At 35.1% G+C, this 12179-nt stretch overlaps 1 protein-coding gene across 5 annotated transcripts in view; it reads right to left on the bottom strand.

Moving 5' to 3' along the window:
* Positions 1 to 12179, bottom strand: part of MAPK8 (mitogen-activated protein kinase 8) — a 140183-nt gene that overhangs the window by 38170 nt on the left and 89834 nt on the right. For 4 of the 5 annotated variants that reach the window (XM_037142082.2, XM_037142101.2, XM_037142074.2 and 1 more), the window contains 2 exons: positions 5980 to 6150; positions 2470 to 2599 (listed from right to left, as the gene is read on the bottom strand). In XM_037142082.2, the coding sequence (XP_036997977.1) occupies positions 2470 to 2599; positions 5980 to 6101 (252 nt within the window). In that variant the 5' untranslated portion in view covers positions 6102 to 6150. Of the gene's footprint in view, positions 1 to 2469; positions 2600 to 5979; positions 6151 to 8414; positions 8536 to 12179 lie in introns of those variants that run through there. The other variant, XM_037142093.2, reaches the window with a different exon arrangement.

Raw genomic sequence — 12179 nt, 5'->3', positions numbered from 1 at the left:
TAATAATTACTAGGAGCAGGAACAGGTAAAAATTCATTGAGAAACTTTATATTCTTTTGTGAATAAAAACAACAAAACAATACTAAATCAGAGAAATGCAACTAGATATATGAAGATTTCAAAAAAGCATTTAAAAAATTTCTCTGATAATCATCTCCATGTGAATAAGATGAAGAACTGGGGATACCTAGATAACTTTTAATTAGACATGCAATATTTGCAGTAGAGCCAAAGGTTGCTAATGAACTAATCCAGCTATTAAGAAGGCATCCTGAGCAGAACTGGAAGTAAAGTCAACAAGTGAAAAGTCAGAATGAAGAACAAAGCAATCCCTAACAGTCCAGGAAGAGAAACCAAGTTTTTCATGTAAAATTTAATAGGGAGAAACAGAAAGTCCTATATTTATTCTCCCAAACCAAACCAAACCAAACCAAACCAAACCAAACCAAACCAAACCAAACCAAACCAAACCAAACCAAACCAAAGAAGGATGGGAGAAACGCAATCTGTGAGCAGGCCTGTAACAAAGAGTAACTTGCTTAGGCAATGTAAGTCAAATAAGGGCCAGATTTTCAACCAGGATTATAATGTCCAGTCAAGAGAAAATGGAAAATGACATGTCTCAGCTCCTCTTGGAAGATTCAATTAGACATGCAGTGCTGTGTTCTAGGTGACATATTAAAAGTGTATTCAAAGATAAGTGACCAAGTCAAAAAGGAAACTCAAAACCACCTATGAAAAGAGTGGGAAATGCACAATCATATGAATGGCCTTAGTATCACTTAAAAATGGTTAACCACCTATGTTTTGTGATATGTGTATTTTACTGCAATAAAGAAAAAAGGCAGAGATGTTTAGGCCAATAAAGAAATGATCTGTATAGAACATGAAAACACTGATAAGGCAAGACATTACAAAACCATCCACCCATTACAGAGTGAAAATATTTACTTTTACATTTGTTCACTGAACAAATATGTGTTGAGCACCTAGTCTGTGCCAGCATTGTTCTAGGTGGCAAGGGTAGTGGCTGGATAGATCTGAGCTACCCCCGTTAGGAGTCTGTGAAACAAACTTTCCACACCTTCCATTTAGATGATGGAGCCATCGACTGTCCAGACTCAGGAAGTGCAGCTGCCCAGGCTGAGGAGGTGGGAGTCACTGGCCATCTTTCATATGAAACTAAGGCATTGCTGGCACCACCACCACTGCCATGAAACAGGCTGCAAAGGGCAGCACTAGTAGCTCTGAGTGCTGGAGGCCACCAGCAAAACCTGACAAGCAACATGCCTGGGTCCCACCTACCAGAAGATTGGCTGATACAACCTCCCCATCACTGACTGACTTGAAATTTTTTTAATTCTATTTTTCCTCTCTGGCAGGTCGCCTTTCTTCAGCAATCCAATTTTTACTCCGTTATTTAAGAATCAGTCTGGGTCCACCCTTTCTCAAAGCTTTTTCATTTTATTATATTGTACAGCAATCTTTTCTCTCTTGGAATCTAAGCACTTATTTCTCATTCACCATGGTTTGACAATTAAACTTCTATTAAACTTTATTATATTTGGTCTTTAACTCTTTGTATATTTGCTTTGTCTTCAAAATAACAGTGAACTCCCCAAATAAGGAGCCTAATCCTTAATTTCCATAAAATTTTCCCCCTAGTGACTAATCTAATTAACTCCAATACACAGAGGCTTTGTACTTCGTTAATTTTGAAAATGTGGTAAATTGTGTCATCTGCAATCAGAAAGTACTGAGCTGATGACATTTTATACACTCCTTTGGACAAAAACCACAAAACATCTCTAATCAGATACTTCCGGTTTAGTTGTTCATAAAAACGTTCCTTGCACAATTCACCCCCAGTTTATTTCCTCTCAACATGAAGATAACATTCTATTAAAATATTTGTAAAAGTATCATTATACTTAATGTAAGCTTTAAAAAGTGAAACCATTTATTCTCAAAATGAGTGAAAGTTATGTGGTTAAGTCCTTATAATTATTAGAAAACAACTGGAATGTTTTTCTAATTCCATTTAAATATGTTTTAAAGTTTTTGCTCAACTGCTTTATAGTTGCTGGTTATCCTCCACATGAAGTGACCAGTGAGCACTGAAATAGAATGAGAACAATCTACACTAAGGCTCATTTTCTGAAATGTCAGCATGACAGTAAACAAGTAAAAGATGAGATGAAGCCTAAAAACGTTCTTCTAAAACATCTCTTTCAAAGTCCTTTTACAAATATCAGAAAACCACACAATCAAAATTTCAGAAGCTGTTTTTCTTTTAATTTACTAAGGTTGAGAAAAAATTCACACTGTAGAGATATATAAACCTTTTAAACAATGTTTCAATCCAGAAGAACAATTTAAAACATCTCATGTTTTTGGCTTTTGATTTTCACATATGAACAAATCTATATATCATCTATACTTAAGAAATTTTCTAAAATGTTCACTTACATTTTTGTGATTAACACATTTCATAAGAACTAGCTCTCTGTAAGCCCGCTTAGCATGAGTTTGATTCTGAAATGGCCGGCTTAGCTTCTTGATTGCAACATTTCTTTCAAGAATGGCATCATAAGCGGCACTGTAATAAGAAATTAAAAACAACAAACAACTTAATAAAAAATCTGCAAAACTGAATTTATGAAACATTCATTCAGATTCCTTACTTTCTCCAAAGATAATGCAAGTGGATCGGTTTCCAGTCTTTGATGATCAAATGTTTCTTCTATACCTACTACAGCATACTCCACATAATGTATAATACTGTCTCTTCAAATGCTAATAGTTTCAAAGAGAAAATGGATTGTGACTGTGAAGAGAGACTACCTGTTCACTGGGTTCCTCCAAGATCCACCTAGACTACAAATAGGCACTCAATGCACACATTTTTTTTTTAAAGATCTTATTTATCTTTAGAGGGGAAGGGAAGGAGAGAGAGAGAGAAATATCAATGTATGCTTGCCTCTTATGCGTCCCCCACTGGGAACCGGCCTGCAACCCAGGCATGTGCCCTGCCTGGGAATTGAACCGCGATCCTTTGGTTCGCAGGCCCGTGCTCAATCCACTGAGCTATACCAGCCAGGGCAATGCACACATTTTTAGTAAGTATTCAGGTCCAAAAGACAGGTTAAAGCCTAAGTGAACCATTCACCCTGCATGTACACCAAGGAAAGATAGAATGAAGAATGTATGTGGTCATCAATTCTACTCAAAATATTTGCTGAAGAATTCTACTTAAGTACGTCACTTCCATGCTCTCTGGATGCCACATAAATACAGAAAGAAGAAAGGGGACATAGAGGTTATCTATACAAAAGATTATTTTACTATATAAAAAGCCCTTAAAATTTGTGTTAGAGAGGGAATTAAAAATGAAGGTGTTTATAGGCTGCTTTGTAATTGTTAATGAAATGCCTATAATTCTGGGGAATAAAACATCATACTTATTACTCTTCATATTTTCCTCTCCCATGACACTGACCAAATGGCATGTTACACATAGGACAGGTCAGAGAAACTAAAGCACAAATAAGGTAAAGTATCTTAAAATTATAAAATATTATATAGTTCAAAGAAACTTTAAAAATCATTTGGATTCACCACTGCCTGATATAAGGCCAGAGATTAAGCACTTTGCCCAAGGTTAGCCAGAAAGTTAAAAAGCAAAGATGAGACTAGACGACTAAGACATGAGGTCACACTCTTCACACTGGATCACCTAACATACTATAAAAGACTATTTCTGTTTATTTAATGTTCGAAAAGTCAACACATTATTGATTAAAATTATTCTCTTATCTAAATGGAAACTCGAGTTTGTTTTGTAGCCGTCTTACTATATCAAATATACTATAGAAATACATGTGTTAAGAAATGGGTACTGCATAAGTGAACACATCTATACATTCTATATATAGCATAACTATTGCTTATACATTTTTCAGGGTGGGTAAGAAGTAGGTTTATAGTTGTTCACAGGGAAAATAATTGATAAGTAATAATATGAGAATAAAGTCTGTACTTTCTGCTCTCACAACTGTAAACCTTTTTTGTCCCATCCTGTATATACATACCAAAATATACATAAGTATTATGATCTTTACTTAGAAAGATAATTTACACATTTACATATTTACAGATATGTCCCTCCTAAATGAAAAATTAAAAAATCAAACATTAAGGGTCATGCAAAATGTTTAGAAGTTTTGACTATTTCAGATGAAACATTTTATTTTTAAGCATTAAATTCATTCTTATTAATTTTTATCTGCTAAGTCAAAATAATATTTCAAACTCTGAAGTTCAAACATATCTGAGTAGGTTATACCATTTTATATCCAAGGAAATTAGATGTCTAGTTTTTGATTAGTAAATGTGTACAATCAGAAATATCTGGGAACTCAGAGTTCCTAATCCAGACCCAATGAATCATACTATCTATGACTGAAGCCCAAAATTATGTCTTTAAAAAAATACATTAATGTATTTTTCTTCAGTTGATTCGATAGTAACATAAGAGTGAGTTAAAATTTATTGAATATTTGTTTGTTTCATAGTAAACTTTTATTGAAGAATAAGCAAAACTTTGAAGACTCATAGATAAAGAGCAGAATGACAGCTAGAGTTGGGTGGGGACTGGATGGGGGTGGAGGGAGTGACCACAGAGAAAAAAGGACTTGTGGACATGGACAATAGTGTGGTGATTATGGGGGGTGGGGGAAGGAGGTATAAAGGGACTAAACTGTAATGGGAAAAAAACAGTAAAAATAGAAGTCTAAATCAACTGTTAAAAAAGAAACAGGCTTAGATGTACTAATTAGCTATTAGTCAGAAAGTTATTAAATCACAGACCTAGAATCTAAACTAAGAGCTGGCTTTCAGCATCCTTCCCATATTGACTTTATCACATTTTCTTTATCTTTAATTTGTAGTTGATTAACTATAGTTTGTTCAAATGACAACCAGCAAGCCAAAAATGCATTGTAAAATAACTGTTTCTATAATTTTTGACTATATTACTTCAAGAATACAGAGTTTACCCTTGTTACATATAGCTCTAGTTCATTTAAAATATTGTATACTATTTCACTGTACATATATACCATATTTTAAAAATTCTCCTATTGACTGATTTGATGCTGCTTTATAAACGATGCTGCAGAGAACAGTTCCATGTATTTCTCTTTGTGTATATGTGCAAGAGTTTTTCTAGAACTGAGAGAAACTTATTACTGAGAGTAATAAGCACATAATTTTTTAATAGATTCTGAAAGACATCTGGCTCAAGAACAGGTAATCGGTATAGTTGTGCTTGAATGAGGCTTAGAAACTTTCCCCAAACTCTAGCTTATTATGCTAAATTAGTGATTTAAAATCATTAGCAGAACAGTCCCCAAGAGTGTTTTTTGCCTTTCAGTTTGTAAGGAATTATGCTGATATATAAACTCTAGACCTTTTACAGAAATTAGTTTGTAAATACATTTTAAAAATATGTAAGAGTTTTGAAGCACACAAAGTTAGATGATATAGCTGACTTCAGTCCCCAGAGTAAAATAAGATTCTGAAATTCAGAGTTTCATTATAGTGTGAAAGTGATGATTAAGTAAAACTTCTTATTAAACAATCAACTATGGGAATAAATGTATACATGAAATTAATAAGTATCCCATTTATTTTTTCCTGGTACAGGTATTTGTTTCTACATGGTTTACAGCCAAGTATTTAATCATAATTTATACTTAAAGATGATTGTGCTGATTTATTGTTATGTTTTATGAATAATAAAAAGATCATTAATCCCTGATTAAAACAACTTACTGTGTTACAACTTTAATATAAATTTTATAGTTTTAATTATTTTTGAGACAAATTAAATATTTTCACCAAGATATCTATATTAAAAAAGGAGAAAATAGTAGCAGTTAAGAATTCTTTGCCTAATTTTTGGAAGTAAAAACTTACCATACTATTCCTTGAGCTCCTGAGCCTATAGGTTTTAAATTCTGATATCGTTTCAGGACTGTGAATGTAGAATCTCCAATTTCTACACTATAAAAATTGCTGTCCCGCTTACTTCTGCTCATGATGGCAAGCAATTAGTTTAATGGCTTCATCCAAAAATTCACTGAGAAGCTGCAAAATGGAACAAAAGGTATTGTTAACAAAATGAATTTGTGTAATCTTAAAATTCAAGTTCTCAGTTCACTAACGGTAACACCAACTGTTAGATTATGTTAAAAGGGCTGCTTCATTAAAAACACACACACACACAATTTGAAAAAGAAAACACAATTAGAAAGAAAAAAACATCACAGAGCCTGGTTAGCATTCTGCTATACTTAAGGAAACGACTAATAGTTTAAACACAAAACTTGTACAAGAATAAACAGTTTCTCCAATTTAGAAGTCCCTGGCATTAATATGCATACATGTCTCAACTTAACTGGAAAACTGGAAAAAACAGCAAATAATTATAATAAAACATATTTTCAAGGTCACTTCCACAGTATGAAATTTAAAACCAGTCCTTTTTGTGAGAGATTGAAAAACTTTCATTTGAAAATAATTCACAATCTCATTTAGAGTGACATGGGAGGAAAAACAAATTTATATTCCAGTAAGCTAGTTAATACATATCACTCCTATCTAACAAGCCCAGAGCAGCACAGTGTTCTCACTGTAACAGCCCTTGATCCCCAAAAGCAACATCTGGGAGTGATGTACATGTTGAAGTTGTAATGGTTGAAAGAGGTAGAAAAATAAGAAGACATACTATTATTTAAAAAATGAGAAAATATGAGAGAGTGAAAAGCATTTAGTATATCAGGATCAAAACAATACTGTTCTGAACTGTTTGGGGTATCAAAAGCATGATCTAAGTTCTCAGCATAGTTATTACCACCTGTCTGATTAAAAAGCCAAGGTAGTCTTTTTCTACCCTTTTGGGTACTGGTTATTAATAAAACTATTATCCATTCTTACTAGACAAAAGTGGCCTATTGCAAAAGGTATATAGCAAGATAGTTTCAACCCTATCCTTACATACCACAATAAACCAAGAAACTTGTTAGGTCTGAAGAGTGTGTGTGTGTGTGTGTGTGTGTGTGTGTGCGCGCGCGCACATGCAGCTGTAAGACAATGCTAATAAAACAAAAATAACATCCCGATAAGAGTTACAAGACAAAGAATTAATTAAACAAATACAAAGTGCCTACCATGTAGAAGCTCGTGAACTGAATTCCAATAGCCCAATTCTAAGAGAAGGGTAGAAGCCACAGAAAGTGGAGAACAAGAGAGTTGGAAGAGGAAAACTAATGAGCTACTGCAATAATTCAGATGAAAGAGAACATTACAATTAACAAGGGTTCTCAGGTGTGATGAAATTAAAAATAAACAAAAACTAAACATCCAAACAATACAAATTTTACAGAAGAAATAAATTGAAAGTAATGGAAGAGTTAGATAAATTTAAAAAAGGCCCAGAGAAACATTTTCAAAATCAGTAACTAAACTAGTCATATAATATTCCAGAGAAGACTGTCTGGAATGACAAGTCTCACAAATTCTGCCTAAACAGAGAGGGTTTAAACAGTTTGATAATGATTTAAACACTCAGCTATACTCACAGATTAACAAGCGCAGGTACTGGTAATCCAGGTCAGTTTTGTACCTTAACTTGAATTCCCTCCTTGTCTACCAGAGTAGGGAAATAGGGAGGAAGAGAAGCAGAACGAGGAATGGAGGGAAGTGTTAATTGTCAGGTCCTTCGTCAACTATTTTACATATTTACCCTGGAAACTGGGTCTGCCTGTGGCTTGGAGACAATAATAGTGGAACACAGAGCTGACAGTGTGTGTACCTCATGAGAACAGTCTATTGTGTGTGCAGATCAGATTTTCTAAGCTTACACAAAAGACTTGCATTCCTCTCCTTAGGAAGATAAAGAGGTACCCTTGGTGCTTTATAGGAGTTTATTTACTGTTAGCAAAGCAGGGAACAGAAAGGCTGTGTTGCAGTTACTCTACTTGCTGGAAATCAAAGAAAAAGCTTAGTAGATTCAGGATCATACACAGGACAGGTTTCCCTTTCTTTAAAAAAAATTGTGTAATTTAAAAAATATTTCATTAATTTATTTTTAGGGAGAGGGGAAAGGGTGGATGGAGAAAGAGAGGGAGAGAAACATCAATGTGAGAAACACAGATGAGTTGCCTCTTGCATGTACCCTGACCAGGGACTGAACCCGCAACCCAGGCATGTGAGAACATGGCAGCCTTTTACTTTGCGAAATGACACCCAACCAACTGAGCCACACCAGTCAGGGCAGGTTTCCTTTTCTGTTAAAAGAATAACAATAGCAAGGAAAAGTTTCTCTCCCTTCTCAGAAAAGGGTGGCCTACCGGAAGGAGTGGGGTCCATGGAGAAGTCTGGACAGACCTGTGATAGCAGCTGCGCAGGACAGTGTGGAGGCAGCAGACAGAGGACCCAAGGTTAAGCAAGCAGCCCCAGTTACAGGTACCCTCCTCAGAAGCCACAGCTCCCATTCCTATGAACAGGAGATGAAGAGAACTTGATTCAAGCTCTATGCTAAGGTACTAAGAATACAACAGGAATCAGCATCTAGACATTTACAGAGCTTGCATTTAAGACAAAATGGCTGGTTAAGAGCAATGAAGAAAAAATGGAAGCAAGTCAACACTAGTCTGAGCTCAGGAAAAGGTTCTTTCCCCTAGTGGTGTAATGTCTGAGCAGGAGCTGAACACTGAATGTGAGTTAACCAGGAAGGGTGAGAAGGGAGCTATCTGGACATAAGAAACAACACATGTGAAGGCTCTAAAAAAAAATCCATCAACTTTAACCATACAATGAATGAGTTTCAATAAATGTATACAGCCCTGTTATCACCATCAAAGTCATGATATAGAATATTTCTATTACTGCAAAAATTTCCCTGAATGGTCAATCCCTTTCCTCTATCACTAACCCTTGGCAACCAATGAACTTCTTAGTTGTGTCTTTTCCAAATATTCATATAAATAAAATAATACAGCATGTAGTTTTTTTCATTTGGCTTCTTTCACTTGCCTTAATGCTTTTAAGATACAGCTATGCTGCATTCCTTTTTATCACTGAGTAGTATTCCATTGTGTGGATATACCATTTGGACATGTGATTCTTCCCAGTTTTGTGGTTATTATAAATGATACTAGTATACCTAGCATCCTTTCATACCTAGGAGTGGGATATCTGAGTTCTATGTTTAACTTTATAAGAAACTGTCAAATGTTTTCCAAAGTGGCCATACCATTTTTTTATTCCTACCAGTAATGTATGAGAGTTCCAGCTGCTCCACATTCTTGTGATTGCGATTTAATTTTTACCTATACAAGTGGGTGTATATTAGTATTTCACTGTAGTTTATATTTTTATTTGCTAATAACTAATGATGCTGAGCATCTTTTGTGGGCTTACATGCTACTCATATATTTTTTAGATAAAATAGATAATTCTCTTGCCCATATTGTCTTCTTGTTATTGAATTCTAATATTTGTATACCCTAAATATACATCCTTTATCAGACGTTTTGCAAGAATTTTCTCCCAACTGGTGGCTTGCCTTTCCATTTTCTTAACAGTGTCTTAAAAAAAAAAAAAAACCAAAAAAACTCTTTTACTGTAATATAATTTTAGATTTACAGGCTGCAAAAATAGTACAGACTTCCAGATTATTCTTCACCCAATGACAACATTTGGCATAACTATAGTACCGTTATCAAAATGAGAAAACTGATATTGGTATAATACTATAATCAAACTTTAGTCACATTTTGAGTTTTTACATGTCCTGACTGTGTACATGGTTCTGTGTAAATTTATCACATACATATATAAATGTTACCTCCACAACAATCAGGATAGAGAATTTTTTCATCATCCCAAAGAGAGTACTTCATGCTATCTTTTTATATAAGCATATACTTCTGCCAACTCCACCCTTGGCAATTACATTTTTCCAATTAAAAATTTTATACAATGATATCACATAATGTGGAATCTTTTGAGATTGCCTTTTCCCATTCAGTGTAATGTCCTCAATATCCTCCAGACTGGTGGTATATCAAGAATTTGTTCTTATTTTTATTGAATATTATTCTGATGTATGAATATAGCTTATTATCCATTCACCTGTTCGTATGGTCATTACAAATAAAGCTATTTACTATGAACCTCTATCAATTTTTGTGTGAAAATAAGCTTTAATTTCTTTAGGGTAAATATCCAGGAGAAGGACATGGCAACTGTACATTTTACATCGTAAGAAACTGGTAAAGTCTTTCCTACAGTGGCTGTTTACACTTTGTATTCCCACCAGAAATGCATGAATGATCTAGTTTTCCAATGTCCAATCAACACTTAAAGACAATGATTTTTATTTTAGTCATTTTAGCAGGTGTATAGTATCTCAGCAGGGATTTAATTTTGTATTTCTCTAATGGATAATAACATTAAACATCTTTTTGAGACTTTTGGCCAAGATAGAGGTGTAGGTATATATACTTTGCCTCCTTCCACAACCAAAAGAAGGCCAACAAATTTAAAACAAAAAAACATGAATTGCCAGAAAATTGAACTGTATGGAAGTCTGACAACCAAGGGGTTAAAGAAGAAACATTTACTCAAGGCAGTAGGAGGGACAGAGATGGAGAGCCAGGAGTCCCACATTTGCATGTGGATAAACTAGGAGGAACAACTAGAGTGTGAGGCAGACCACACAACACACAGTTTCAGTGAGGGGAAATAAAGCCTGAAAATCTCTGGCTCTAAAAACTTGTGGGGGTTGCAGCAGTGGGAGAAATGTCTAGACTCACAGAAGAGTTCACTGGAAAGACCCACAGGGTTCTAGAACATACACAAATCTACCCACCCAGGAATCAGCACCAGAAGGGACCAAGTTGCTTGTGGGTAGAGGGAGAAGTGACTGAAAGCTCGCTGAGAGTCAAGCAAGCAACATTGTTCCCTCTCCGATACTTCTCCCATATACAGTGCCACATGCAGCAGCATGGGTTGCCCCAGTCTGGCAAATACCTAAGGCCAAGGGGCAATACCTAAGGGGCAAACCCCTTACAACTTGTAAAAGGCATGCCGAAACAAAAAAAATATGGCCCAAATGAAAAAACAGATCAAAGCTCCAAAAACAGAATCAAGAACTAAGTGATGAAGAGAAAGCCAACCTATCAGATGTGGAGTTCAAAACACTGGTAATCACAGTGCTTACAGATATGGTTGAGTATGGTCACAAAACAGAGGAAAAAGTGAAGGCTATGCAAAGTGAAATAAAGAAAAATATACAGGGAACCAACAGTGAAGGGAAGGAAACCGGTACTCACATCAACCATTTGGAATAGAAGGAAGAAATAAACATTTATCCAGAACAGACTGAAGGAACAAGCATTCAAAAAAATGATGAGAGGTTTATTAGGAAACTCCAGGACAACTTTTAAACATTCCAGCATCTGAATCATAGCGGTGCCAGAAGGAGAAGAGGAAGAGCAAAAAAAATTGAAAACTTACTTGAAAAAATGATGAAGGAGAACATCACCAATCTGGTAAAGGAAAGACGCTCTCAGGAAGTTCAGGAAGCTCAGAGAGTCCCAAACAAGTTGGACCCAAAGAAGCACACACCAGGGCACATCATAAATATACTACCCCAAAATAAAGATAATGAGTGAATCTTAAAAGTAGCAAGAGCAAAGGAGAGAGTTACCTATAAGAGTTCTCATAAGTCTATCAGTTGATTTCTCAAACAAAAGCTTGCAGGCATGAAGAGCCTGTAAAGAAGTATTTAAAGTCAAGGACTTACATCCAAGATTACTCTCTCTAGCAAAGCTTTCATTAAGAATGGAAGGGCAGACACAGTGCTTCCCAGATAAGGTCAAGGTAAAAGAGTTCAGCATCACTAAGCCCTTATTATATGAAATGTTAAAGGGACTTATCTAAGAAAAAGAATAAAAATATGAACAGTAAAAAGACAACAAACTTACAACTATCAACAACTGAATCTAAAAAAGACAAACTAAGCAAACAACTAGAACAGGAACAGAATGACAGAAATAGAGATCACACAGTTATCAACAGGGTGGGGGAAAGGGGAGAATAAAGAAATA

This window comes from Artibeus jamaicensis, unplaced genomic scaffold, assembly GCF_021234435.1.
Source record: "Artibeus jamaicensis isolate MK-2021 breed Jamaican fruit bat unplaced genomic scaffold, CSHL_Jam_final contig_332, whole genome shotgun sequence".
NCBI classification, from domain to species: domain Eukaryota; kingdom Metazoa; phylum Chordata; class Mammalia; order Chiroptera; family Phyllostomidae; genus Artibeus; species Artibeus jamaicensis.
This window is presented reverse-complemented; position numbering and strand designations above follow the sequence as displayed.